General features: G+C 34.0%; 2 protein-coding genes and 1 long non-coding RNA gene across 3 annotated transcripts; all 3 read left to right on the top strand.

Annotated features, from left to right (window-relative positions):
* The first annotated feature begins 2,053 nt into the window (after positions 1–2,053).
* Positions 2,054–6,245, top strand: LOC144359448 (uncharacterized). Its single transcript, XR_013422020.2, has 2 exons — positions 2,054–2,262; positions 6,063–6,245. It is a non-coding gene; the product is annotated as an uncharacterized LOC144359448 (long non-coding RNA).
* A 26-nt stretch (positions 6,246–6,271) lies between these two features.
* LOC146732809 (uncharacterized) lies at positions 6,272–9,214 on the top strand. Its single transcript, XM_085491972.1, has 3 exons — positions 6,272–6,363; positions 7,999–8,267; positions 8,966–9,214. Exons 1-3 carry the CDS (start codon positions 6,282–6,284, stop codon positions 9,212–9,214), a joined length of 600 nt encoding a protein of 199 aa, XP_085348098.1. The 5' UTR covers positions 6,272–6,281.
* A 477-nt stretch (positions 9,215–9,691) lies between these two features.
* LOC146732808 (uncharacterized) lies at positions 9,692–13,665 on the top strand. The gene is made up of 6 exons (XM_085491971.1): positions 9,692–9,697; positions 10,090–10,328; positions 10,794–10,887; positions 11,443–11,587; positions 11,824–12,031; positions 13,398–13,665. Exons 1-6 carry the CDS (start codon positions 9,692–9,694, stop codon positions 13,663–13,665), a joined length of 960 nt encoding a protein of 319 aa, XP_085348097.1.
* The last annotated feature ends 13,658 nt before the right edge of the window (positions 13,666–27,323 follow it).

The raw sequence follows: 27,323 nt of genomic DNA, 5'->3' as shown, positions 1-27,323 counted from the left end.
CGCAAAATCAAAAACAGGGTGACCCCCCTACTGATCCACCGACCCCCCCCCAGGCCGAAGTAACTGACCAATCTCTAACATAAAAGTGTGGTCTGCAAATTCAGGAGAACGACGAATTTCAAATCGTCAACATTTTTAAAGGGCGGTAGTCGCCGGGTCACGCATGCGCGAAATATATGGATCTCATATAAACAAATATGGCAACTTTTACTGTTGCGCAGATCAACGAGTACAAACTGAGACGTTACCAAGCTTTAATTAGGTATTTTTAGGTGATTGGAAGGTAATGAAGGAGTCACCGGCGATAATTAGTGCAAGTCGCGCTCAGATCAAACCTCACACTTGTGATTTCCATTAGAAGGGCGCATTGAATTGTGAGGAAATAAATGTTTATCAATACAAATTTCGCACATGCACGTAATTTTTTAAATGCCAACAATGAGAACATTTTCTACTTAATAAGCTAAAGCACGTGCCTAGTAACCAAACATTGGAAGCATTAGAGCCAAATTACCAAAACTACCAGCTCAAGCGATTCTTTCCACCACTTGCCTGATTAATAATTATGTCCTTGTCAAGTGGATCGGTACCGGATGACCGGAAGTTAGCTAAAGTTGAGACAGATCTAATAAATACTTATGGGCCAAAACTGCGTCCAATACTAGAAAGCTATGAAACCTATGTTTCCACTAAAGCAGTCTTTATTAACATTATCACATTATAAAATTAGCACAGCATTGAAGTTATTTGATAAATTAATTGTACTAATTATTAATTATAAGTGTGAAGTATGGGAAGAAGAATCAGCAAAACATAGTAACATTATAGAAAGTGTACTGTTAGCATTCTGTAGATTTCTTTTAGGTGTCAGTAAAAATTCAACAAAAAATGATATTCTTAGAGAGGTGGGTAGATATCCATTGAACGTCAAAATTAAAACACAAATGTTAAAATATTGGTTGAGACTAAAATCCCATGAAATTCCCAACATTGTAGCAACTGCCTTTATGGAAATAAAAACTTGGAAAACAGGATGGGTAGAAAGAATAGAAGAGATAACTAAAAACAACAATCTTTCAGAATTATCAAAACAACATGAAAAGAAGGTAGGAGAGGTACTCAGAGAAAATTATGTAAAAACATGGAGAAGGGAATTATTTAATGACAGCAGAATGAATGGAGCAACAAACAAACTAACTTCATACAGAAAATTTAAAACTACCTTCAATATGGAGAATTATTTAAATGATATAAAAAAATTAAAATTAAGGCGATTATTTTGCAAATTTAGAATTTCTAATCATAAACTACTCATTGAGACTGGCAGATAATTTTTTTAAATATATACAGGACAAAAAATCTGACTTCTTGAAAATGAATGAAGAAGAAAAATTTCGATTAATTATGACAAGCTTTGCAGGAATATAAACTGCACAATTCATACATACAAGTATGAACTTAAGAGATGGAACATAGTAACTCCATCAAATTAGTCTGCAGGTAGTTTTAATGCAATGGCATATTTAGTAGCTTAGTAGTTTTATTGTTATACTAATTTTCATGTTTTTTTTCTTCCATTCTTAGTTACATTTATTCAATGTTTTATTCGTGATTTTTGTGGAGTGAACTGTACTTCAGTTTTGCTTTGTCCTAAACAATAACATTAGCTTATGTTTTTTCTTCGTTCCATAATTATATGTATTTAATGTGCTATTTGTGATATTAGTTGTGTGAAGTATTATTTCTGTTTTTGTTTTACAACCATAAAACTAGTCTCTGTAGTAGATTTTCGTGTTGAATAAAATTATTATTATTATTATTATACATTTCTGTCCTCCCTATATTTTGTAAAATAGCTGAGAGAACCGTATATCGAGCCATGTATGCATATCTCGAAAACACGATTTAATTTTAGAAAAACACAAAACATTTTTGTTAAAAATAACGCCCCGAGCGATAGAATGTGAGAAATGCAAACCTTCTTCGATAGGATGAGGGCGTGCTCTAATTGGACCCGTATATGTGTTTCAGAAGGTTGAATAATTCATCGATCAATTCAAATTGTAAATAGAGTAGTGTATCGTCCTGAGCGTCGATCGTTTTAATTTTAGAAATCGGAATATTTATTTATTTTCAAACTTCGATCTCTTCATTCGTTGGAATACTGTGTGGCCTATGTACATGTAGAAGGAAAGTGGTAATGGAAACGGATTTTATCGGGAGTTCGTCGCCAACCAAGCGAAAGTGTTGCTTTGAATGGAGGTAAGTTTGAACACCATTGTCGATCAACAAAGCAGTCTACATCGCACATGTATACACACTCGGATTTATTATTAAGTTGAAGAAACGGCTGTGCATGGTCATAATATGTACGATTTGTACTTTGTTTTAAGCAATGATGCTCCGAATAGCTTTTCAAACGGCCGCGATTTTTCTTTTACGATCACTCGATGCAAACACCCCGAGAGTAGACTTGCCCGCTAGTAGCAGCTGTTCACGCTCCTCTATTGTTACGCGATTGTGATGCGTCGTACGACGACGAGAAATTTAAATGGATGTTTACACATTCGTATAGTTTTGAGGATATGTATCAACTGGAATTACATTACGGGTAAACGTAACAACGATTAATTTGATACTTTGTAACATCTGATCAACACCAGTTTACGTTACACCATTACAGCTCCCTGGTTACACTTACAGTAGTGGTACCGCAGATACTCATCAACGCGTATAGCTGGTATTAAAACCATCGCTTCATCGCAAGTTGAAACAAAACAAAACAGACCTTACGTTTTCACGAAATAGAAAAAAACGCACAGAGAAGAAATGGCCGCATTTTAAGACGATTTTTTGTGTAAAATTAATTACTGCGAAAATCAGATCGTTAACGTGCAACGAAGCGACACATACATGACCTCCGATAGGTCACCACATTGAAAGCGAGAGTGATATGGAATCGCCGTACTATAACTAAACCACAAATGCATTTCCAGGCGTTTCCGGTGTTTCCGCGATCACAGATCGAAAATATACCATTATAATAGATTTATTTCCGAAATTTGGCTTCTTGTTTAATTAAAACGCAGTAAATATTGGGGTTGTACAGTAACAACTTGTGAATATGAATCATGCATACCATATTTGTTTCATATATGGGTGTGGCTCTGACCCAGTTTTGTATTTCCCATGATTTGATATCTAAATTATACAATAAAATATTAAACAATTAAACCATACAACTGGATATACATGTAGTAAAGAATAAAAACAAAATTCAAATAATGGAGAAAAATTATATTTAAGCAAATAATCAAAATATTACAATTAATTATTTATTTTACAACTTTATTATATTATCATTAATTAAATTAAAATATTAAAGTTTGATACAGAGCAATAGATAATATGATTCAAATCAGATCACTGATTCAATATCAGTGTCATTAATTAATAACCGCAGCAAGTGTTACATAGAGGCAAAACAAAATAAAGACTACATGTAATATTAATCATGTCTGGTTTATATTAATAAATTTTACTTACTCCGTTGACCACCATTAAAACATATCGCCATATTTCAGTGTTTTTTACCATATGACTTTATTTTATACTGGTGCTCACAAAATCCAAATCCCGTATTTGCTCTATTAGAAGCGCATCTCCAGTAGAGGTGCATATAAACCATCAAATGCTTAAATTTGTTGTTTTAACATTTTATGTTTCTCAAAGTTCGGTTAACAGTTAATTAAAATTCAAGCAATTAAATTTGAACGTTAAACAAAAATAAAAATCTATGTTGCCTGTAACTCGAAGTTCAGTTAACTGTTATTTAAAGTTTGAGTTACTAAAAAATATATATTGCCTGTAACTAATTGAAATTCTGTCAACTGTTGATTGAACATCGAGTTACAATTTGAATATGATTTCTTAAAAGTGAGCGTGGTTTCAAAACTATGGGCATGGTCATTTGCGTAACTTGATGTTTTCGTAACTCTATGTGTCGTAAGTCGATGTCCATAACTCCTAACAGTTCAGCATCTCCATAGTTTTTTTCTGAGAGTGATGTCTTACATTTTTGTAAAGATGGAATGCAACTTGAACAGGATTACAACAAAAGAACACATACAAATTCTGAGAAAAAAAATAAAACTATCTTTGATGCACTATAATGTTACAAATTAAAAATTGTGTAAATTTGCAGATTTTTAAATTGTGCTTATCACATTTTGTTAGTTTGGGAGTAAGTCAACAAGATCTTGAATTTATCAGATGTATGTTCGTATAGCATACATGCTTAGAAATAAAGGCACTTAATTTGAGCTTTGACAAATGATGTAAATATCACTTGGGTGTACAACTACAAAAATATGTTGCCATGGCAACAAAACTACTAACTGAGAAAACAGCTTGTGACTAATGCTGGAAAAATGAATGATAAATATTTTATAATATAATCATTTGTTATTTTTTTTTATCAATTGTTTCATGGGATAGTGCTCAATTTTATTCTTTTAGTGTACGATGTTTGCTCCAAATCACAATGATTTTTAAAAAAAGGCAACTGATTATTTCAAGTAATTGACCTTGACAATATGAATAATTTTTACCATAAACATAGTTATCGGATTCTATAGAAATCTGCAAGCTCTGGATAGCTTTCAGGTAGCACATAAAATAATTAAAATAAAACAATTGAGCAATCAGTGTGTCACTATGCGATTTGCATTTCTTATCTGTACTGTATTATGTAACACTGGGGATACGCATGTTAGGCATGTGACAGTATTCAGTAAAGGTGAATTTGTTGTCTAATTTATCAATTAATTGTTTCTATATGTTGAATGAAATTTTAACATAAAATTGATCTTACCATATTTGCTCTATTAGAAGTGCATCTCCAAGTAAGTCACATATATAAACCAAAACGTGTTTGATTTGGTCATATTATAAGTACACCGAAATCAAAATTAATTTTGGCTTTGTTAATTTTTATCTTGAGTTACAGTGTATATAGGCCCTTATAGCCATGCAGTACACATTTAAATTTCATGTAAATAAACAATATATATTTTACATGTGTTGTATACGTTGCATGGGACCCATGTCAAACACGATACGATGTGATGACTCAACACTTTAAAGGGTGGTGGCCATTATTCGCAAGTGCACTGTCTGATGACCTCTGCCCTTAAAGTTATGCATTTCTGATACTGTGAAATACTTTATTTTCGCTTGCGATTAATTTTCGCTGAAAGAATGATTCAGTGAAAATAAAATCCAGCGAATATACATTTTTTCCTATATATTACATTCAACTCGTCAGAAATCATTGAAAATAAATTCCATACAAAACACCCAAAAAGCCTTTTCAGCGAAAATTAATTCCAGCTAAAATAAAGTATTTTACAGTAGAGCAAATTAATAAATCTTATCTTCTGTTTGATGTCACGCTTCAATCCAATCATTCGTTTGGTCTCTTTATCTCAGATGTGCGTAAACCGATGTAATCCTAACTTGGCAGAAAACCGATAATCACTAAAGTCAGTGACATTTCGCATACTCCCATGTGCTTTTGTCTCGCAGTATAGTGGCTAACTTGCACCCCCCTCCCCTACAATTAGTCTGTGGCGTCAATCCAAGGTCATTCCCCTTTGGTGTTCAACCTGGAATTCATGAGCGGTTGCACTACGTTACCAGTGACCTTTGAAAAACTGTGGCCTTATTATTATTTTGGAAACAGTAGAAAATCATACAACTTAAAAATAAAATATAATAAATTAATATTATTTAAATGAAAGATTTTCAGAAAAAAAAATACTAACAGACATGTATAATTTTTTACTCTCTGCATATTGTTAGAAAATTAATTAATACAGGATTACTAAAAACCACTGCAAATTTTTATGAATTCATGAGTTTGTGAAAATCAGAAAAACTTTGTGTGAAAATTCTCTAAATTATCAATTCGTGAAAAATTCTAGTAGCAAAAATCGAGCATGTTACAGTAGTATCTACTGTTAATTAATTTTCTAAATTTCAAAATTTTTTGTTTGTTCCAGGTTTGCATAATTACACAAGACCAATTTGGACAATGATGATACCACTTTCCAGATCAGTGTTGTTGCAGAATCCAACTATTCGGTTATCAAAAGTCGCAAAAGCCGCCATTATTTGTAAATCAAGGATACTTCCAGTGACTGTCACTCTTATCTCTCCATCATGAGATAATAAAAAAAAAACAATTTTTATATTTTTTTTTCAATCAAAAGATTAGTTTTATGTTGCAGCATGCGTCAAAGATGACACGCTTAATTGGATTTCTAAAATACGTCTTTCCACGAGTAGCAATTTTAGTTTTAGGTAAGTCGCAAGTTTTTTAATCGAGAGGAGATTAGTTTTGTGTTTAATAGTGTATGAGGTCATTGGAAGAGCTGTATTGCAAAGTATGTACTGTAAATGCATTAATTATTCACTGGGTTTTAACCTTTTCACCACCAGACTTTCTCACCAAAATTCTGCACTTTTTTATTATATTCTTCAATATTTCTAGAAATTAACCCTAATTTTGGAGCCAACAGACAAAATTTGAGACAAATTTTTATTTTTATTTAAAAAATTTGGCTATTTTTGTCCCAATCTTGAAAAGGAAAGTGCAATCTATAAATAAGACTATTTTGTGAATTTGTGATGAAAAAATGGAGTGATGGCAAAAATATTAATTTCGCTGATAAGTAAAATCTGCTAAATTAAATCTACGGGAACATGTGAAATAACAATAAAACTCATTGTTTTTTGGACACATTTGTGAAATTAAAACACAATGACTTAGCCCTGCGTACAGTGCTGTGTGTACGGGGACGTGTTCGGTTGATAGATGTCCCCCCCACCACAGCCCTGCGTACCTCCATAGACAAAGTCCGGGACTTTGAAAAATATAACTTTTTTAATGAAATAATATGCCCAGGTACCAAAAATGATGATCGATTACCAAATATATCCAGAACTCCCAGTTCGGAGTCCAATTGTGGATGAAATCGGCAACTTTGCCCTAAAAACAAACGCATTCTCTCGCGTGAATGAAATTAAAAATGGCGGCGTTTGGTGGATAATTCCTCCGGTACCTACGCGTTTATAATTTGTCCGTCTTTACTAGTCGTTTTTTTAAAGACATTTCAGTTTCAGATAACTGTATAATGGTTGTTACGGATAACTATCGTCATTTCAACCGATTTCGGCTGGGAAACTACTTATTTTTAACTTGCGCACCAATTACGGTGCGCTCCCGGACTTTGTCTATGGAGGTACGCAAGGCTGTGGTGGGGACATCTATCAACTGAACGCGTCCCCGTACACACAGCACTGTACGCAGGGCTAACAATGAATATGCTCAAAACATCAAAATAGTGAAATTAAATGTCAGTGAAAATAAATGGTTTTACAGTAGTATGGCAGGATTTGTAATTTGTTTAAATATTTTGAAAGACAAATTTTACAAATTGCACATTTTTAAAAGTGAAAATTTAGACACACAGTGATCATTTCATAAATTATCAGATTGCTAACATTTGACAATTTGTATATAATATTATACATGTTCCTGGTCCAACCCGATTTGCACTTTATTTTGAAACATCCACCATCTTGAAAATACTCTTGATGCAACAAAGGCATTTCCTTTCATCTTTAGAAATATTTATAAATTTCACAATTCAAACTGAAACGAGGGGCTTCTATTGGCTGATCAAATAACATTGGCACGTTTTTTAAACAGGGTTGTTGTTGCTATGCTCATTAATTAGCAGTTGAATCAAAATTCATGAATATTTATAAAGATGAAATGCCTTTGTTGCACCAAGAGTATCACATCACTCTTCTGCATTCAGTTTTTCCTACAAAAATAAAACAATAATTTACTGTACTTCATATTACTTACATGTACGTCTAGAGCTGTCGTAAAATTGTTTTCTAATATAACTATTATGTCTGTTTTTTTAGTTCTACATATTTCAGCGGCTCAGACTGACAGCGATAAATTCATAGACATAGACTCTTACATACAGTACTTCGGGGTGGCTAATGCTGGTCAGAATCCACTCCAAGGAGCGGAAGATCTCCTGGAATTCCGCTTTCAATATTGTAATGATCATGGAATGTTGATATACCAGGAAGGTGCCAATGGATTTACGGGATATTTCCTGGCAATTGGAGTCAACAGCGGGCGGATCTACTTGGAGTGGGTGGTTACATCAAATACTTTGATTGAGGTGTGTATTTTAATACTTACTTAAGTGTTTGAGTGAAACCTGTCTAAACTAAAGACGCAAGAACCTACAAAAATAGTTGAGTTTTCAGAGGGGTTCAGTTTATAAAGTTATAAAAATTATAATTAATTTGAGAAATTGAATATAGTGAAAATGAGTCATTCAGTTATGGGGTTGACCATTAGAAACATGACAGAAAAGGAATATTAAAAAAGAAATTGCATGGGGAATAAACAAATTCTATATTTATATTTATTAAAAAAACACACTAACAGAGGAAAGCAAAAAAAATTAACTTCATCATGAAATAAAAATCTAGCATAAAAAAAATACAAAAAAATAATATATCTTCTCTCCCTGAGTTTCTAATGATGGACATCTACCGGGTAATAAAATTATTATACTAGTAACCAGTTTTTCCCAGGTTTCAAAACTGCTCAGAAATGTTTAATAAGTTAATTATTACCTTCATTAACCAATAGGACATTTGTTGCACAGTTTTCTAGGAGCATGATTAGATCATGCAAGGTCATGCAAGTGAATCAATAATGGTAGTTTTGTAGGATTAAAGAGACATTCTCAGGGGGCAATTATATTTCACCAAGGGCAGCAAGGTGCAGATAATTGTGCTATGTTAAAATGAAAGTAGTTTTATAATCACTATTTTTTTTTAAATTTATTCAAAAATTACCCTTTTTCAGCTCTACATTGGAGATGGGAATCTACAACCAAACACATTTTACACGGTGGGGCTGTACAACTTAAAAGGGCCATTTCAAAGTACTTTTGCGTACATCAATGGCCTTCCAGCAACGGTGGATTTCCTGACTCCTGTTGACATGGGTGGACTTGATATGGATCAGTTGCTTGGTGATTTATTCATCGGTGGATATCAAGATATCAGCGAGCTTAAGGCAAGTAAATCAAAACGGTGTTCATGCTTGAATTAATTAATCCATGTTTTAAAGCAATAAACCGTTACATTGTCACTTTGAGCAATGTTCATGTTTTGAGCAGCTAGGAGGGTTTGATGATTAGAAATTTGGAGGGGTCAAGAAAAAATAAACTGAAAAAATAAATCTTACAAGAACAATTATGGTTATAAATATATACTGTATTAACTCTATTAAAATTGCATCGCAAATAGAAGTGCATATAAACCAAAAATCACATTTGTTGTTATACAAAATAATTAAAATATTACTTAATTTGTCCATAGAAAAATCTCTGTAATTTACTAAATTAATGCGCTACAGTGTAAAAAAATCTCTGACACATTTAATGCTGAAAAATTAGGTAAAACAAGAATGTTGAATCAACATCAAACTAACATGGTTATCTTTCTCAATACTAAGTATGAATAATTTCCACAACTATTTTATCCCCCTCCCGGAATTGGAATGATCGACCTATGAGTGTACAATTTCATGGAAGTAACTATCACTCCATGTCTAAAAATATTACAATTGAATTGAAATTTTGTGTATTTTTTATATTTAGAACTGTTCCCTGACTCACTGTTGGATTTTGTTTTAGGGTCCCTAATAGAAGTCACACCCATTCTCTTCGAACAATTGCGAACCACAAATTCATCATTTCTCATATGTGTAGATGCTCTAATAGAAGCCGCATCCCCTTTGTTGTATTGTACCATTTTAATAGAAGCCGCAGCTTCTAATACAGATTTCATTCATTTCAAATTATTTTGTATACATGTAAATTTTCTTACCATATTATCATGGTAACTATCACTATTTTAAAAAAGCAGATTCAAAAAGTCTGTGTCTATAACAATATCATTTATATTATTGAATTTTGTTGCCAGGTAAACACAGAGAGGTTGAATGGTTACCTAGTTACGTGTCTGGACTATATACGGAGCAGCATCAATACGCTGGACCTGAATGCAGCAGATGTCAGTCTTGGTGTCAAAGATGGTTGCCCTAGCGACTTCTGTGCTCCGCCATCAACTGTCACACTCCAGAGCAGTACATCGTTCATTTCAATGAACATCCAGCTACCACCGAAAACAAGAACAATAATTAGTCTACGATTCCGAACAATGTAAGTTATATGATACTATGGTTGACTTTATTTCAGCTGGAAATTATTTCTGTTTATTTCACTAATTTGTAATGAAACTCAGACGAACGATAGTAAAAATATTTTTTCTCACAAAATTTATTTCAGTTGATTGATGTCAAAAATAAAATAACTTCCTAGTGAAAATAAAAAATGTTACTTTAAAAACTAAAACATCTTAGACCACCCTAAAAACCATGTGTTGCAGCATATCGAACATGACACTGACACGATAACTGTACATGAGCCTCTATATCGAACACGACACTGAACAATGACTGTGAATCTCCATATTGAACATGATGTGGCTAACAACTAATATTTCTTTTCAGAAGATTTGATTATTCAAATTACAAGTTTTATTTGTTTTCTGTTCCACAGATTCTGTAAATTATACAAATGCATATCTAATCATTGTTAACACAATATAATATTTTTTCTCTACAGGGCTTTGAGAGGAATGTTATTTTATTTTGGTGGTCCTGCTTACTTGACAGTATACATGGAGTCTGGACGCTTGATTCTCGGTCTCAATACGAAGGTAAAATTTTTTCTTATATTTTGCCTAAATCGAATTATGCAAATATATACACATATATAGCAAATAAACACCAGTGTATTAATTATTCCTTGTTTAAAGACCAGTGGTCATCCCACAGCACATGTTTGAATTTTGTGTAAATAATGTTTTTCGCACACACTGGTTACGTTGCTGTGAGTCTCATATCAGAACAGGATTTCCATGGTTTAGCAATCTGATGGAACCATGATGTTACTTGTTCCTGTCTTTGTGTTTACTTTAGACTTGGTGGTTGTCATGCCTTCAACAAAAAATAGCAAAAATAAAGTATTTCAATGTAGAATATTTTGTTAATGGTCCCATGAAAGCAAGAGACAATTTTATCTTGATATATAGATTTTCTGGTATTATCTGTCAATCTGATCCTAATTTTACAGCATTATTTTTTTTCTTTAAATTGCAATCTGGTGAAGATTAATCAATATATAGAACTGTGATAAAATGTGTTATTTGGTCAAAATTCAACGTTTTGTGAGAACAATTAATTAAAGTCTAAATATGTTCTCTCGTACACAGGGGAGCGGGGCAGGTGCTTTTTCAGATCCAACAGCAAGTAGCAGCTATAATGATGGAACATGGAAGTACATCAAAGTCATTCGAGAAGGAAATATCGCCAGAATGGAAGACGAGTTTGGTACACAACTCACATCAGTAATTTACAGTAAGTAAAAAATCTTGGATCCATTTTTCAAAGTTTAAGTTCTTCTGCGCATGCGCCAACCAAACACCAGTTTATGAAATAAATTATGGTCAGCAGTCCCTGACTGCTTTAACCTTATTCTTTGTTTATCGTTTCTTTGACTTAGCCTAGTTTTGACAGTTCATTTAAATGGAATTTCCATCTACTCGGTAATTTGTAAATCAGACTTTTAACAATATATTTGTTTCTTCCATCAGCTTCTACTACCGGCACAGCACAAACATTAAATGCAGCAGAGTTAATGCTGGGTGGTGTTAAACTCACGAGTAGCGTGACACAACCGTTTCCCATCGCTGGCTTAACGTCTCTCAGAGGATGCATTATGGAACTTCGCTTCATTGTCTACAGCATCTCTCCTGAACCACCTGAACTCTTGAACTTTGACACACAGGTCAAAGAGGAAAGGTCAGTTCTTGTTTATTGTTTATTTTTTAAAGACAATTTTAATATGTCGCAAATATCAACTAATTAATCTGCTGAAAATATAATTTATTGTTAATATTGATTGTGGCTTGTTACAAATTAACAAACAAGAAGCACACATTACGTAGATGAAAACCAGAATAATCTCAAAAAAATCATCCTGAAAATAATCTAGCTTAGGGACGACGTCAAAAGATCGATGTCGGATAAAAAACTTAATTATTTTAGTTTGTTTCTAAAACCCCCCACCCCCCACTGAAACTTAATTGATAAATATTGGTCATAGCGTCAGACTACATTCACCATTAAATACAAATTGATAATCGGACAGTAGTATTTCATAGCAGTTGGTTGTCGGGTGGGTGTAAAAAGACTTTACAAATGCACCTCATTTGACGCACATATTTACACTCGAACCAAACCATTTTCTTGTCTTGGATGTTTGTTTTTTTCCTTTTCGGTTATTTATGTCCATGATTGGATAGAAAAAAAATACGAACTACAAATACTCCAAGATTTGTTTGACTTCATTAAAAAATAAAATCGTTTTTGTAAAATGGAAACTTTTTGAGGTCAAAACCCCCCACCCCCAAACTAAAGCAAATAAGTTTTTTATCCGACATCGATCTTTTGACGTCGTCCCTTAGATCTACCCTCCCAGATTTAAATTGATTTTACAGTTATCACACATTTAATTTTCAGTGTGGGTCCCATGTGATGTAAACAATGTGTTTACATTATTTGTGCTATTAGAAAGCAATGTGATGTTTTATAAAATATATTTTTGATATTCACATTGTTCATAAGTCACTAATTTTTGGTTTCAAGTAAAAAAATTAAATTCTCTAGATTATTTCAAATAATAAAATATTTGAACAAATTTCAAATATAATCAACAGAATATTGAGAAACGTGAAATCAGTCATCTTGAAAATTAACAATCATCAGTTAATTTAAAGCAGGAGGGTTGTCACCTGCGCATGTGCGGGAATTGAGTCCTAAGCGACAATAACAACAAACGCTAAAAGCGCAAAGGCTCATGGGTAGATGCTTGTTTGTAAACTATGACACGCTATGGCCATCTGACGCATGCACAGGTGACGACTCCCCCACTTTAAGTTTATTCAAAACAAATTGACAAAATCTAAGTTTGTTTGTCAATTATTTTAATATTGGGTATTACCACAGTTGGATTGCAATTCAATTTATAATGAAAACAAATATTACCTGTTATAATCATGAAACAGTATATATAGCGCCACCTATGGCCAATCTTCTAAAATCCTGTGTATAGAGGGCGCTGTTCTTACTACTGCAATTCTGTATTTGTGTCTGCATGTTTTCTCAGGGGTGTGTCACATGGAGGCTGTTTTTCTGACCAAGTTTGTGAACCAGGTTGCTCCTCGCCATCCCAGTCATGCAATTTCATTTGCGAATGCGGCCCAGGATTTTATACATTCAATCCATCTCCTTTAATCTGCTTCAATATTGACGATTGCACACCGAATCCATGTCTGAACGGTGCTACCTGCGTCGATGCCATACAGGATTATTCATGTCTTTGTACCATAGAGTATAACAAAGGTAATATATTCAGTTTCTCTTTTATACCGTAAACAATTCTTGTTATTAAAACTACATTAATTGACATTATAGACAAGACCAGTTTAAGATTTGTCAAAAACCCAGTTCTTTAAATAGTGTTTAAAGAGAATCCTATCCCATGATTCATTGCCAGTACTGTCCCATGATTCATTGCCAGTACTATCCCATGATTCATTGCCATTACTGTCCCATGATTCATTGCCAGTACTATCCCATGATTCATTGCCAGTACTGTCCCATGATTCATTGCCAGTACTGTCCCATGATTCATTGCCAGTACTGTCCCATGATTCATTGCCAGTACTGTCCCATGATTCATTGCCAGTACTGTCCCATGATTCATTGCCAGTACTGTCCCATGATTCATTGCCAGTAATATCCCATGATTCATTGCCAGTACTGTCCATGATTCATTGCCAGTACTGTCCCATGATTCATTGCCAGTACTGTCCCATGATTCATTGCCAGTACTGTCCCATGATTCATTGCCAGTACTATCCCATGATTCATTGCCAGTACTGTCCCATGATTCATTGCCAGTACTATCCCATGATTCATTGCCAGTACTGTCCCATGTATCATTGCCAGTACTATCCCATGATTCATTGCCAGTACTGTCCATGATTCATTGCCAGTACTGTCCATGATTCATTGCCAGTACTATCCCATGATTCATTGCCAGTACTGTCCCATGATTCATTGCCAGTACTGTCCAATGATTCATTGTTCATTTCTTGAGTTTTATCAATATAATATAAGATAACAAGCAGAAATTGTGAGGATACATTTTGATCAAATAATGATCTTTTAATTTATTTTATTTCAATTTATTAATTATTTGCTGGTAGTTTTTCACGTGATCGTGAAAGCCCAGTATGTGGCGAGGAGATAGTAATATAAATAACATGTAGGTAATAATAATTACAAAACAATAAAAATATATAGTAAAAATAAAATATGTATAAAATTAAATTAAATTCATGCTGTACAATACATCAGATTTTAGTGAGGTTGCTTAAAATAGTGACCACAAATATTACATATGTCTTCTGAGGTTGTTCTGCAGTTGTTTATTTGTTGAATACATAGCTTTTACCTTTTCATCACCAGACTTTCTGCCCTAAATTTTTCTGTTTTTAACTCCGCTGTCGACGTTGTCGAGTGGAACTTATCATATGAGTGATTGTCCATTGGTGTTCGTCATCGTTCATGTCTACTTTTTACTTTTTCGGCTTCTTCTTGAAAACTAACTTTCTTATTGCTTTGATACTCAGTGTATGTACCTTGGGCAGAACTCTCTTAGATTTGTTCATTTCTCTAATTTTCATGAATATTTTTGTCATTTTTGATAAAAAGTGATAGTTTTGACTTCTTGTTAAAAACCGTAAGTCTGATTGCTTTGGTACTATACATATAGGTACTACAGGTAGACCATTCTCAGATTTGTTCATTTTGTAATGATATCATCGATTCTCTAATTTTGATGAATATTTTTGTCATTTTGGTAAAAAGTGAATTTTTTGAAGCAAGTTTGATTGCTTTGATATTATACATATAAGTACCTCAGTTAGACCGCTCTCAGATTTGTTCATTTTCTAATGATATTTTCAGCTCTTTGATTGAAATGTGCATTGCTAACAGCGGAGCTATCTCAACCTATTTTGTTAACTGGTGGTGAAACGATAAAATTTCTAGGTGCATCCCAGAATGCATTGTACACATTGGAAACTTATTTACATCAAACTTTTTGTGATATTATATCCAGCAAACATAAAGTATGAAAATTTTGAGTGAACTATTTTAAATGTGTTACTATGGAAAATTAGGTTTACAAAAAAAATATTGGCTATACAAAAGAGTGCAAATAAGTTTTGCATTTACTTAGCCTATAGCAATGCATTATGGGAGGAAAATTCCTATTAAATATGATTGACGCAACCTATGATGCAACCTGTGTATAAAGAACACCTGCCTATAATGACCACTTTTAGGCAGTCTCAAGGTATAATGTATGAGCAACCTACGTATAAAGAACACCTGTCTATAGTGACCACTTTTAGGTAGTCTCAAGGTATAATGTATGAGCAACCTACATATAAAGAACACCTGCCTATAGTGACCACTTTTAGGCGGTCTCAAGGTATAATGTATGAGCAACCTGTGTATAAAGAACACCTGCCTATAGTGACCACTTTTAGGCAGTCTCAAGGTATAATGTATGAGCAACCTACATATAAAGAACACCTGTCTATAGTGACCACTTTTAGGCAGTCTCAAGGTATAATGTATGAGCAACCTGTGTATAAAGAACACCTGCCTATAGTGACCACTTTTAGGCAGTCTCAAGGTATAATGTATGAGCAACCTACATATAAAGAACACCTGTCTATAGTGACCACTTTTAGGCAGTCTCAAGGTATAATGTATGAGCAACCTGTGTATAAAGAACACCTGCCTATAGTGACCACTTTTAGGCAGTCTCAAGGTATAATGTATGAGCAACCTACATATAAAGAACACCTGTCTATAGTGACCACTTTTAGGCAGTCTCAAGGTATAATGTATGAGCAACCTACATATAAAGAACACCTGCCTATAATGACCACTTTTAGGCAGTCTCAAGGTATAATGTATGAGCAACCTACAGTACGTATAAAGAACACCTGCCTATAGTGACCACTCTTAGGCAGTCTCAAGGTATAATGTATGAGCAACCTGTGTATAAAGAACACCTGCCTATAGTGACCACTTTTAGGCAGTCTCAAGGTATAATGTATGAGCAACCTGTGTATAAAGAACACCTGCCTATAGTGACCACTTTTAGGCAGTCTCAAGGTATAATGTATGAGCAACCTACATATAAAGAACACCTGTCTATAGTGACCACTTTTAGGCAGTCTCAAGGTATAATGTATGAGCAACCTGTGTATAAAGAACACCTGCCTATAGTGACCACTTTTAGGCAGTCTCAAGGTATAATGTATGAGCAACCTACGTATAAAGAACACCTGTCTATAGTGACCACTTTTAGGCAGTCTCAAGGTATAATGTATGAGCAACCTACGTATAAAGAACACCTGCCTATAGTGACCACTTTTAGGCAGTCTCAAGGTATAATGTATGAGCAACCTACGTATAAAGAACACCTGTCTATAGTGACCACTTTTAGGCAGTCTCAAGGTATAATGTATGAGCAACCTGTGTATAAAGAACACCTGTCTATAGTGACCACTTTTAGGCAGTCTCAAGGTATAATGTATGAGCAACCTACGTATAAAGAACACCTGCCTATAGTGACCACTTTTAGGCAGTCTCAAGGTATAATGTTTAAGCAACCTGTGTATAAAGACCACCGTCATATAGTGACCACTTTTAGGCAGTCTCAAGGTATAATGTATGAGCAACCTACGTATAAAGAACACCTGCCTATAGTGACCACTTTTAGGCAGTCTCAAGGTATAATGTATGAGCAACCTACGTATAAAGAACACCTGCCTATAGTGACCACTTTTAGGCAGTCTCAAGGTATAATGTTTAAGCAACCTGTGTATAAAGACCACCTTCATATAGTGACCACTTTTAGGCAGTCTCAAGGTATAATGTATGAGCAACCTACGTATAAAGAACACCTGTCTATAGTGACCTCCCTTTCAGAAATATTTTTGCAGATTCGCCTTTGTTTAAATACCAAAATAATAATTAGCATTCAGTTTTTAAAACAATTGTTATTTTTTTCAAGTCAAACATAATTGATTTTAATCATCTCCAATTAATGTGTCTCTGTTACAACTTTACCATCTTATTATTTTCTGGACAAATATTATATCAAATGTATGAGTTGGCAATCCATAAAAAAAATACCCAGCCTCCATATAACGATCACCTGTCTATAAAGACCATAATATCTCTTGAGTGTTCACTATACACAGGTTTGTCTCTATCATTATCTTGGAATTAATCAGCATTCAAATTCATGGAAACTAAATAGAATATTTTTTTTTTTGATAATGAAATCATTTTAAAGAAGGAATTGGATACAGAGTAAATATATGTCTCGTACAATTTCTATTTTTATTTTAGATAATTATTGTCTATTATATGTACCAGGAAAATAGTTTAATATCATAAAATAAGAATTATGCTTTGTATTGATTAGAACGTAATTTGAATAACAGTAGAAAAACCGAAAGCAATGATATTGCAATATAATGATAATTGTGATATATAGAAATTTTACAAAACTGTATATTACATGTGAGCATCCAGTCAAAAGACTCAATAGATCGCTGGATTATTCCATTTCACAATAGTGGGTGAAGTTGGTGGAAAAAAGATGGGCAGATCATGATTAGGTCTAACCTATTTGAAATCTGGGTGGGGCGCTGGAGGCTAAATAGTTAGTTGCTCTTTCAACAGAAGTTCGAAAAAAACTCTTATTTGGAAAAAATGATTTCAGACATGCTCTCAAGAAAAAAAATCCTTGTCACAGTAGTGTGAAAAAATAGTATGCAATTGACAAATTTTCTCCAGCACCCAGCAAAGATTTTAAGTGGGTCACCCCTTATTTCTGAAAATGTATGCTCAGAAAAAAATGCTGTTAACTCCATGGTTTTTAATTTTACTATTTTCGTTGATAAGTAAAATTTACTAAATTAAACATTCAAAAAAACAATAGAACTCATTGTTTTCCTGCCAAGTTCATGAACTTAAAACCTAATGAATTTTTCAAATATCAAAATGGTGAAATTAAACAAAATATCATTATTATTTCACTAGCCTTCATTATTTTTTAAATTTTGCAAAACAAATAATCAGACCTGTATTCAAGTAATCCTGGCTTTCATCATACAGGAACTAAACAAAAGGTTTCTGTCCCTCCAATGTACCTTCACCACCCACAGATAAATAAACCCTCCTAAGATGGTAGCCATTTTGAATACCTAAGTGCTCATTAACTTAAGTGTCAATGTTTGAAATGGAAAGTGTACAAATGCTGAGTGCAGTGGGGGAAAAAAACACTTCCACACAAGATGCAGTTAGAATACATCAGTTTTAGCAGCTAGCATGGACCAAACAACATCAAATCAAACATGGAGAAGTTGCCTGTGAAATGTCTACTTTGTTTGATAGTTCTGTTTCTGCAGTATTCAGGTAGGGGAGAAAATAATATTGTCAGTTGGAGGTCGTGTTTACACACGTCAGTTTCACCTGTTTCACTGAGACCTTTGAGGTCACATCTGACTTTACTTTACTCCAGGGCCTGGCAGTTCTAGAAATAATACAAAGGTTCAAAAACTTACAAAATGCATCAGGTTGTCTCAGTGGAACTTCTTGGTATTCAATTCAAGGTCGATCATCAAAGATTCAATTTCCGTGATATACTCTCACAGAAAATCACTTTTTCAGACCAAATTTTGTCCGTGTATGCATGTATTGCACCAAACCATGACAATGGTTTACAACTATTTCTTGTTAACCAACTCCCAGACTATAGTAATTCAGATCATGGAAGTTACAAATATTTCTATTTTTACTTCCATTTTCAGATATGTTACACAGTGACTGTGCTTTGGTATTTTTTAACCCTAAAATGCCATAACTGTTCCCACCAAATATTTTTTCACATTTTCAATATACATGTATCTTTTTTAATAAGGTTTTTTTTATTGGAATGAAGAAAATTTCTCATATCATTGTCCTTGCACAGATTTTAGATCGAAATTTTAACATCAACAAAAAGTATGTTCAAGGTGATGGGAGTTGACTTTGTAATTCAAGGAGTTGAGAAGTTCAAACTAATTGGATCCTTGAATAGAATAGGAATGTGCATTGTTTACGCCCATTACATTCTACTAATATTGTTCTTGTTTTGTTCAAAATATTGACGTAATCAGGGACAATATAATACAGGCTACACCAAGTACGGGCTAAGATTTAAAATTATCTCATATTTTTGCATATCGACTAAACCTAATTATATTTATGAACGAGAGGAGACAATAGTTAGCTTGGGCTAAGGAACATCCAAACTTGTTATGAATATACAAATCCTCAGGCCTTTAAATTATGATTACTTAGTATATTATCCAGGAAGTTGTACATTAGTATGTTTGACCTTTTATCTTGTGCTACACATCTATCTCCACTGCACTTGAATCTAAAACATTGATGTAACAGTTCCTAATACCATAAACACACTAAAGTTTCGACCGTTTCTAAATAATTATGTTGAAATTTTGAAGTGGTCAAATTTATAATTATAGAGTAAAAATCAGTGATTACAAAAAAAAATTAAAGCCGCAAGCGGCGTCACCGGGGCCCAAGCTGACAAGATTCTGTTTCATAATTAATGTGGTCACATGTTAGACAATCAGGTAGCTTGAATTATCAGTAACATGAGGTCAAAATGAAGTTGGTACCATGTATTTACCTGGTTTGGTTATCGAAATATGGTTTTCAGGATATATAATGAGCCATGTTCTTAATAATGAGATTACATAATCATATATAGCCATTTCTAATGTCAGTTACATCTTTCATTCAATGTCTTCATAATGACACTTGTTACACGTCCTGCTCTGCGACAGTGTTTTAGATATGACTGCTTTGCATATTAATGAGTTCACATGACCATATATGGTCATCTGTTATTTTTAATCAAATCTCTTGTTCACTGTTGTCATAATAACACAGGATTCATCTTCCTAACTGCAACAGTGTTTAAGATATAATGGTTATGCATATTAATGAGTTCACATGACCATATATGGTTATCTGTTATTTTAATCAAATCTCTTGTTCACTGTTGTCATAACACAGGATTCATCTTCCTAACTGCAACAGTGTTTAAGATATAATGGTTATGCATATTAATGAGTTCACATGACCATATATGGTCATCTGTTATTTTAATCAAATCTCTTGTTCACTGTTGTCATAATAACACAGGATTCATCTTCCTAACTGCGACAGTGTTTTAGATATGACTGCTATGCATATTAATGAGTTCACATGACCATATATGGTTATCTGTTATTTTAATCAAATCTCTTGTTCACTGTTGTTATAATGACACAGGATTTATCTTCCTAACTGCGACAGTGTTTAAGATATAATGGTTATGCATATTAATGAGTTCACATGACCATATATGGTTATCTGTTATTTTAATCAAATCTCTTGTTAACTGTTGTCATAATGACACAGGATTCATCTTCCTAACTGCAACAGTGTTTGAGATATAACGATTACGCATATTAATGAGCTCACGTGACTATATATGGTCATCTGTTATTTTAATCAAATCTTTTGTTCAATGTTGTCATAATAACACAGGATTCCACTTCCTAACTGCAACAGTGTTTGAGATATGACAGTTATGCATATTAATGAGCTCACATGACCATATATGGTCATTTGTTATTTTAATCGAATCTCTTGTTCAAGCTTGTCATAATAACACAGGATTCATCATCCTAACTACAACAGTGCTTGAGTTATAACAGTTATGCATATTAATGAGGTTAGAAGCCCCCACCCCATGGGTGCCCAGCCACGTGGCCTAACAGTGTGCTATTGGGGCAAAATGATGCATCTGATGACACAAATGCACATACAAAATTTGAAAGAAATCAGACTAATACAAAACATGTAGTTGCATAATTTCTATTTTCACAAAATCCAAGATGGCGGCCAAACCACGTGACTGATCAAAATAATATTATTTTTCTCGTATGCAGCTAAGGCCAGGCATAGTAAATATAAAAACATCTAGTAGATTGGTTGAATCGTCTCTGAGAAACAAATACCCAAACTTTTGGTCAATTTTGCTTAAAATCCAAAATGGCGGCCAAACCATGTGACTGATCTGAAATTTTTTTTAGGTTTCTGAAAGGGCTTGATACACAGATGCCATGAAGCAAAATTAAAAATATTCCCTCAAGTGTTGCCAGAGTAAAAAACTACTTCCTGTTTAGAAGAAATCCAAAATGGTGGCCAAACCACGTGACCAATCGTAAACATTTTTTCAAACATAAATGGGATTCATATATAGAAGCTAAATACTACATATGAGAGCATTCTGCTTGGTGGTTCTGAAGAAGAAGATTTTCAAGTGTTTTTTGCCGTTTTTAGGGAAAACAAAATGGCGGGAAAAGTCACATGACCGCTAAAGTTTTTATTGCTGATATTTATTACACATGAGTTGTACTATATACCATAAAAAAATCTAGACGCCTAGACCCTCAGAAAGTGGTCAAACAGCCACTTCCGGTTTTATTTCAATCCAATATGGCTGCCAAACTAATTGACCAATCGAAATTCTGAAAGCATGTTGCACCAGTTCACATTAGGGACTATCAGTATAGAGCATTTTCAGACTATTCAGTTCAGCAGTTTTCTCAAACGGCTTGACGAAAGAAGTTGTGGAAGAAAGAAGAAGAAGAAAGAAGAAGAAATTAAAGCCGCAAGCGGCATCACCGGGGCCCAAGCTGACAAGATTCTGTTTCATAATTAATGAGGTCACATGTTAGACAATCAGGTAGCTTGAATTATCAGTAACATGAGGTCAAAATGAAGTTGGTACCATGTATTTACTTGGTTTGGTTATCAAAATATGGTTTTCAGGATATATAATGAGCCATGTTCTTATGCACAATAATGAGATTACATAATCATATATAGCCATTTCTAATGTCAGTTACTTCTTTCATTCAATGTCTTCATAATGACACTAGTTACATGTCCTGCTCTGCGACAGTGTTTCAGATATGACTGCTATGCATATTAATGAGTTCACATGACCATATATGGTCATCTGTTATTTTAATCAAATCTCTTGTTCACTGTTGTCATAAGAACACAAGATTCATCTTCCTAACTGCAACAGTGTTTAAGATATAATGGTTATGCATATTAATGAGTTCACATGACCATATATGGTCATCTGTTATTTTAATCAAATCTCTTGTTCACTGTTGTCATAATAACACAAGATTCATCTTCCTAACTGCGACAGTGTTTTAGATATGACTGCTATGCATATTAATGAGTTCACATGACCATATATGGTTATCTATTATTTAATCAAATCTCTTGTTCACTGTTGTCATAATAACACAGGATTCATCTTCCTTACTGCAACAGTGTTTAAGATATAATGGTTATACATATTAATGAGTTCACATGACCATATATGGTCATCTGTTATTTTAATCAAATCTCTTGTTCACTGTTGTCATGATAACACAGGAATCATCTTCCTAACTACAACAGTGTTTGAGATATAATGGTTATGCATATTAATGAGTTCACATGACCATATATGGTAATCTGTTATTTTAATGAAATCAATTGTTTAATGTTGTCATAATAACACAGGTTTCATCTTCCTAACTCCAACAGTGCTTGAGATATATCAGTTATGCATATTAATGAGGTTAGAAGCCCCCACCCCTTATTCGCTTGGCGACAAAACCCAGCCACGTGCCATTCGGTTAAAAGAATGCATCTCAAGAGTAGAATGCACATATACAATTTTAGCCAAATCTGACCAATACAACACATGTAATTGCACAAGATTTGTTTTCATAAAATCCAAGATGGCGGCCAAACCATGTGACTGATCAAAATAGTATTATTTTTCTCATATGGAGCTAAGGCCAGGCATGGTAAATATAAAAACATCTTTTAGATTGGTTGAATCACCTCTGAGAAACAAATGCCCAAACTTTTGGTCAATTTTGCTTAAAATCCAAGATGGCGGCCAAACCATGTGACTGATCTGAAATCTTTTTTAGGTTTCTGAAAGGGTTTGATACACAGATGCCATGAAGCAAAATTGAAAATAATCCCTCAAGTGTTGCCAGAGTAAAAAACTACTTCCTGTTTAGAAGAAATCCAAAATGGTGGCCAAACCACGTGACCAATCGTAATAATTTTTTCAAACGTAAATGGGATTCATACATAGAAGCTAAATACAACATATGAGAGCATTCTGCTAGGTGGTTCTGAAGAAGAAGATTTTCAAGTGTTTTTTGCCGTTTTTAGGAAAAACAAAATGGCGGGAAAAGTCACATGACCGCTAAAGTTTTTATTGCTGATATCTATTACACATGAGTTGTACTATATACCATAACAAAATCTAGACGCCTAGACCCTCAGAAAGTGGTCAAACAGCCACTTCCGGTTTTATTTCAATCCAATATGGCTGCCAAACTAATTGACCAATCTAAATTCTGAAAGCATGTTGCACCAGTTCACATTAGGGACTATCAGTATAGAGCATTATCAGACCATTCCGTTCAGCGGTTTTCTCAAACGGCTTAACGAAAAAAGTTACGGCGGAAAGAAGAAAGAAAGAAGAAAAAACCGGACAATAAGAATAGGGGCCTCGCCCTTCGGGCTTGGGCCCCTAATTAAAGCCGCAAGCGGCGTCACCGGGGCCCAAGCTGACAAGATTCTGTTTCATAATTAATGTGGTCACATGTTAGACAATCAGGTAGCTTGAATTATCAGTAACATGAGGTCAAAATGAAGTTGGTACCATGTATTTACCTGGTTTGGTTATCGAAATATGGTTTTCAGGATATATAATGAGCCATGTTCTTAATAATGAGATTACATAATCATATATAGCCATTTCTAATGTCAGTTACATCTTTCATTCAATGTCTTCATAATGACACTTGTTACATGTCCTGCTCTGCGACAGTGTTTTAGATATGACTGCTTTGCATATTAATGAGTTCACATGACCATATATGGTCATCTGTTATTTTTAATCAAATCTCTTGTTCACTGTTGTCATAATAACACAGGATTCATCTTCCTAACTGCAACAGTGTTTAAGATATAATGGTTATGCATATTAATGAGTTCACATGACCATATATGGTTATCTGTAATTTTAATCAAATCTCTTGTTCACTGTTGTCATAATAACACAGGATTCATCTTTCTAACTGCAACAGTGTTTAAGATATAATGGTTATGCATATTAATGAGTTCACATGACCATATATGGTCATCTGTTATTTTAATCAAATCTCTTGTTCACTGTTGTCATAATAACACAGGATTCATCTTCCTAACTGCGACAGTGTTTTAGATATGACTGCTATGCATATTAATGAGTTCACATGACCGTATATGGTTATCTGTTATTTTAATCAAATCTCTTGTTCACTGTTGTCATAATGACACAGGATTTATTTCCTAACTGCGACAGTGTTTAAGATATAATGGTTATGCATATTAATGAGTTCACATGACCGTATATGGTTATCTGTTATTTTAATCAAATCTCTTGTTCACTGTTGTCATAATGACACAGGATTCATCTTCCTAACTGCAACAGTGTTTGAGATATAACGATTACGCATATTAATGAGCTCACGTGACTATATATGGTCATCTGTTATTTTAATCAAATCTTTTGTTCAATGTTGTCATAATAACACAGGATTCCACTTCCTAACTGCAACAGTGTTTGAGATATGACAGTTATGCATATTAATGAGCTCACATGACCATATATGGTCATTTGTTATTTTAATCGAATCTCTTGTTCAAGGTTGTCATAATAACACAGGATTCATCATCCTAACTACAACAGTGCTTGAGTTATAACAGTTATGCATATTAATGAGGTTAGAAGCCCCCACCCCATGGGTGCCCAGCCACGTGGCCTAACAGTGTGCTATTGGGGCAAAATGATGCATCTGATGACACAAATGCACATACAAAATTTGAAAGAAATCAGACTAATACAAAACATGTAGTTGCATAATTTCTATTTTCTCAAAATCCAAGATGGCGGCCAAACCACGTGACTGATCAAAATAATATTATTTTTCTCGTATGCAGCTAAGGCCAGGCATGGTAAATATAAAAACATCTAGTAGATTGGTTGAATCATTTCTGAGAAACAAATACCCAAACTTTTGGTCAATTTTGCTTAAAATCCAAAATGGCGGCCAAACCATGTGACTGATCTGAAATTTTTTTTAGGTTTCTGAAAGGGCTTGATACACAGATGCCATGAAGCAAAATTGAAAATATTCCCTCAAGTGTTGCCAGAGTAAAAAACTACTTCCTGTTTAGAAGAAATCCAAAATGGTGGCCAAACCACGTGACCAATCGTAAACATTTTTTCAAACATAAATGGGATTCATATATAGAAGCTAAATACTACATATGAGATCATTCTGCTTGGTGGTTCTGAAGAAGAAGATTTTCAAGTGTTTTTTGCCGTTTTTAGGAAAAACAAAATGGCGGGAAAAGTCACATGACCGCTAAAGTTTTTATTGCTGATATTTATTACACATGAGTTGTACTATATACCATAAAAAAATCTAGACGCCTAGACCCTCAGAAAGTGGTCAAACAGTCACTTCCGGTTTTATTTCAATCCAATATGGCTGCCAAACTAATTGTCCAATCGAAATTCTGAAAGCATGTTGCACCAGTTCACATTATGGACTATTAGTGTAGAGCATTATCAGACCATTCTGTTCAGCGGTTTTCTCAAACGGCTTGACGAAAAAAGTTACGGCGGAAAGAAGAAAGAAAGAAGAAAAAACCGGACAATAAGAATAGGGGCCTCGCCCTTCGGGCTTGGGCCCCTAATTAAAGCCGCAAGCGGCGTCACCGGGGCCCAAGCTGATAAGATTTTGTTTCATAATTAATGAGGTCACATGTTAGACAATCAGCTGCAGGTAGATTGTATTATCAGTAACATGAGGTCGAAATGAAGTTGGTACCATGTATTTACCTGGTTTGGTTATCAAAATATGGTTTTCAGGATATATAATGAGCCATGTTCTTATGCACAATAATGAGATTACATAATCATATATAGCCATTTCTAATGTCAGTTTCATCTTTCATTCAATGTCTTCATAATGACACGAGTTACATGTCCTGCTCTGCGACAGTGTTTTAGATATGACTGCTATGCATATTAATGAGCTCACATGACCATATATGGTCATCTGTTATTTTAATCAAATCTCTTGTTCACTGTTGTCATAATAACACAGGATTCATCTTCCTAACTGCAAGTGTTTAAGATATAATGGTTATGCATATTAATGAGTTCACATGACCATATATGGTCATCTGTTATTTTAATCAAATCTCTTGTTCACTGTTGTCATGATAACACAGGATTTATCTTCGTAACTGCAACAGTGTTTAAGATATAATGGTTATGCATATTAATGAGTTCACATGACCATATATGGTCATCTGTTATTTTAATCAAATCTCTTGTTCACTGTTGTCATAATAACACAGGATTCATCTTCCTAACTGCAACAGTGTTTAAGATATAATGCTTACGCATATTAATGAGCTCACATGACCATATATGGTCATCTGTTATTTTAATCAAATCTCTTGTTCACTGTTGTCATAATAACACAGGATTCATTTTCCTAACTACAACAGTGTTTGAGATATAATGGTTATGCATATTAATGAGTTCACATGACCATATATGGTAATCTGTTATTTTAATCAAATCAATTGTTAAATGTTGTCATAATAACACAAGTTTCATCTTCCTAACTCGAACAGTGCTTGAGATATATCAGCTATGCATATTAATGAGGTTAGAAGCCCCCACCCCTTAGGCGCCTAGCGACAAAACCCACCCACGTGCCATTCG

Source organism: Saccoglossus kowalevskii, chromosome 17, assembly GCF_978046115.1.
Source record: "Saccoglossus kowalevskii chromosome 17, keSacKowa6.1, whole genome shotgun sequence".
NCBI lineage: Eukaryota > Metazoa > Hemichordata > Enteropneusta > Harrimaniidae > Saccoglossus > Saccoglossus kowalevskii.
This window is presented reverse-complemented; position numbering and strand designations above follow the sequence as displayed.